General features: G+C 39.1%; 1 protein-coding gene across 11 annotated transcripts; it reads right to left on the reverse strand.

Moving 5' to 3' along the window:
- Positions 1 to 513: 513 nt before the first annotated feature.
- On the reverse strand, positions 514 to 3616 carry LOC149255161 (putative F-box protein At2g36090). Of its 11 annotated transcripts, none has more exons than XM_089460362.1 (3): positions 3190 to 3616; positions 1087 to 2335; positions 514 to 756 (listed from the first exon to the last, which is right to left on the reverse strand). In XM_089460362.1, exons 2-3 carry the CDS (start codon positions 2084 to 2086, stop codon positions 731 to 733), a joined length of 1026 nt encoding a protein of 341 aa, XP_089316488.1. In that variant the 5' UTR covers positions 2087 to 2335; positions 3190 to 3616; the 3' UTR covers positions 514 to 730. The 11 variants fall into 11 exon arrangements, with proteins under 11 accessions (XP_089316488.1, XP_089316487.1, XP_089316479.1 ...); XM_089460361.1 differs by having other exon boundaries at positions 1027 to 2335; positions 3190 to 3615; XM_089460353.1 differs by adding an exon at positions 2641 to 2772 and having other exon boundaries at positions 514 to 2335; positions 3198 to 3612.
- Between the last annotated feature and the right edge of the window lie 234 nt (positions 3617 to 3850).

Genomic DNA, 3850 nt, shown 5'->3' on the forward strand with positions numbered 1-3850 from the left:
TACTAAAAAATGCCCTCGCTAAGTCAGATATGTCTAACATATATACATTTTTAAATTGTTTCCATGACATTAATACCCTTCTCTGTTCTTACAATGAGTAATGCCAAGAATTAACCTGATGTAAACTTCACAAACAGGTGAAAAACAAAGATTTTTGGTTCTAATCAGCAAGGCAGTTTTAAGGAGTTATTTGGCTTCCAATTCAACCCATTACAAGCATTTGTGATAATTATCAATCGGTAGTAGGCACACAGAAAACAGCTTTCATACTCAAACAAAGCTTTCTCTTGGTTTCGGCAAAGCAAAATGTTCATTATATTTTATCCCTGGCTAGACATGGCCAAAGTTGGACTTCAGATTTGGATAGCCAAACGTCCTTGAGTTCTCAAAATTTTGTTTGTCCTCAAAAAATCTGATTTAACTACCAATCCTTGGCTCAAATTCAGAGAGCCCAGATTGGCAGTGTGCACACGTTTCTTAGCATCTTAGGTACTCGTGTTTAGGCAGATTAAATAGGCACAATATGATTTTATTGACCAATATTTCCATTTCAATTTAGCTGACTGCTAAATCAAGCACTAAGCAGGAATACCTTTCCCCAACAATCTGATGATGATAACATGGAAGAAGTGAATATGCAAAGTTGTATAGAGGTAGAGGAACGCAAATATCATACAAGGCGTCAGCAAAAGCAAGCTTCGGTGAGGAAGACAGCCTAATATATGCTGGTTCAGCAACTTCGGTGAGGAAGACAGCCTGATACAGGTAAGCACAAATTGAAACCACGAGACAAACGAATAAGGAGCTACAAATATTTGAATGAACATAAGACATTTACTCTGCTGTATAAAGCTCCTTTCAATTCAGTAACTCTGACTGAGATGTTGCACCATATTGATGAATTGTTAGGACACGAAGAATCTGCAGTTCTCTCTGGATTAGAAACAGGTCTCAGAACACTATAGCATCTGCCATTTATTTCTCAAAGAATAAGGAAACAAATAATGGCAAATGCAGTAATTCCACCTAGAGCGCAAAGTGTATCAATCAAGTTTTCATTCTTCATCTTCTCGTCTTTCAACTCACTCTGTGCTTTCAAAAATTGTTGATAAGATGCTAAGACGTTGTTGTAGTTCATAGTTCTGTGGCAGCTCAAAGCTCTTTTAAGAATGAGCAGACTGTTCCTTCCATTTACATGGGCACCTTCCATGTCTTCCAACCGCATGCCAAGCTCAGTCAGCTTCAGAGTCATATCAGAACCTTCTCCAACATCATCATCTGGAATTCTGCACTTCATCGCAAGGATACCCTGAACAACCCCTAAAGGCAGAATTTTATGAGCAGGAAGAATGGAACCAAAGAGTAAAAGGAAATCCTTTTCAGTAGGCCAATGTTTTTGTCCCCCTAGGGGACTCCAGCTTGAAATGTTGACTGCTTGCTTTTCCTTTGTATTCACGAGGATCCAACTAAGTCTTATGTTGTCCCAGAGATCACTCCAAAGTTTCCCATCTTTCCTTTCCCTCTCAAGAGATGTGATTTGTGGCAACCCATCTGCCAAGGAGATATTGACCTGGCCCTCCCCATTCTCGCCTTTGTCAAAACTAGTTAGCAAATCAATACTGAAAGGGCTGTTAGAAAACCAGCCATTACAATCAGCTGCGCCCGGGATTCCCCAAAGTATTTTGGAATAAATTGCTTTATCTCTATAATACAAATCAACGAGTGAAACGAAGTCAGAGGGAGAAACACCATGGAGCTCTTTATCACAGTATTCGGACCGCGAATTTTCTGATTTGCCGAATCCCAAATTGCAGTGAATAGTAGAAAAACTCTCTGCATCCAGAACCATTGGAAAGCAATCTCTGTAGAACTTCCGAAACCCACCCAATGCAAAAATCAAACTTCTTACTTCTTCATTTCTAGTGGAAGGCCACATTGAGGAGCATAGTTCCTCCCAAGCGTGCTCTTCTCTCGTTGCAAAACGGAAGAGAGAGGATGCACATTCTACACTGGCAAGTGTTGCGCCATCCACCCGCTTCAAGATTTCACAAATTAGGTCAGCATTCAAAGACATGATTCCCTCCATTCTTGAGAATTCAACCAAAACATCAACTTGAAGAACACATCCACGCCTAGAATTCAAGTGCAGATGATTCCCTCAATAAAGGTCCAATAGAGACAATAATTCATCACACCCACTCAAAATCACACGCGTATCAAGCAAAATATGCACCAGGACTCAGGAATTTAACACCCAAAGAATAATCTTCACCAATGTTTAACAGAGCAACATAACCTTCCAGTATCACCTTCCATGCATCCCTCCTGGCTATTTCTGCATACACAAAACATCCTGCATAGATTACTTGTTTGTTTTTAAAAAAATCTGATACTTGTAATACTTAAAAGAATGCAGCTACCATCCCTTCAAAATGATCATGTTAAAAATCAATATGGACTTTCGCCCTATCTACCGATGCAAGTAAGGCAAGAGTATGAGATTTAGTCCCTATATCTAGCTTTTTTGAGGCAACCAGATGAAATTATCTAGAGAGTCCAAAATCCACAATCTATCAATTTCAGTTACCCTTCAGCATGAATTAGTTCTGAACCTGTTCTGACTATACCCATGCATATTACCAAGAAAGGTGATCAATTGCTTCGAGACAGAGTACATGCAATCTGAACTTCTGTTATTTGCTGAAATATAGGTTTTAAAGTGACTGAAACAGATATCCATTCCCCAATCAAACCCATCCGGACCATAACAACCTATGATGAAATGAAAACATATATATTAATCAGAGACAAATAAAACCAATACTTACATACCCAAATCCTAACCCCCTTATAATATACAATCAAAGCTGAACATAATTCAAAAACCCTACATTCTAACTAGAGCCTTGAGAACCCAGTACAGATTTTACAGAAATATCCATGAACAACCCAGGACATTAAATAGCTCAAATCAGATGCCATATTGATCTATTCCCACCATTGTGAATCCTATAACGTGGATACCATTAATCCTTATCCTATGACGTGCATCCAATCAAATGTTCATTGAAAATTCATACAAACATTCTTCATATTTGACATTTCAAATTCAAACATTGATAAAAACAGCTGTCATATTTGACAATTTCAAATTCAAAGTGAAGTGCCCTTTCTATTTTCGTTTTTTACCTGCGTACCTTTGCACCATTCATTTACATGTATACCGCTGCAATACCCCTGAAGGGGCTCTGCCCCCTCTTGCTCTTAAATAGACTAAACATTCTCAAAAAAGTCACTCTGTGTGAACACCAACCTAGGCGTTCTGCACAGTTTTCTACCTTTGAATTACCAAGAACCCATGTCGGCCTTTTGTACAGTTTCTCTTTTCGCATTCAACTTAACAGTAGTTTAGGTGTCTCCAAGTAGTAGGTGATAACTCACGAGCATGCAGGACCGTCGTGCATAATACGGTACAAACACCCAGCTAGGCGTTCTGGACACTTCGCTATCCATGAATATGAAGCAACCTTGTGGGCCTTTTGTACAGTATCCTTTTGGCTTTCAGGTTATAGAGTAGTTCAGTTGTCTTCCTTAAGTCGGTATTAACGGATAAGCATGCGGTTCCCAGGCGCATAATACGCCACAAAAAACAACGTTTTCACAATGGAACCGGCTTTCAGGTTAGAGTAGTTCAGTTGTCTTCCTTAAGTCGGTGTTAACGGATAAGCATGCGGTTCCGGGGCGCATAATACGCCACAAAAAACAACGTTTTCACAATGGAACCGTTCTGGACAACGCAATTACTGTTATTGCATTTTTAAATTTCAAATAAATGAAAAAAGTATAGTTT

The sequence above is a fragment of the Pinus tabuliformis genome, chromosome 7 (genome assembly GCF_031772625.1).
Source record: "Pinus tabuliformis cultivar Carrire ecotype Pingquan chromosome 7, CPIR1, whole genome shotgun sequence".
Lineage (NCBI taxonomy): Eukaryota > Viridiplantae > Streptophyta > Pinopsida > Pinales > Pinaceae > Pinus > Pinus tabuliformis.

Bases quoted from the DNA above. Each gene is read 5' to 3' on its own strand.
- LOC149255161 (XM_089460357.1), bottom strand. From the start codon at position 2,086: ATGGAGGGAATCATGTCTTTGAATGCTGACCTAATTTGTGAAATCTTG.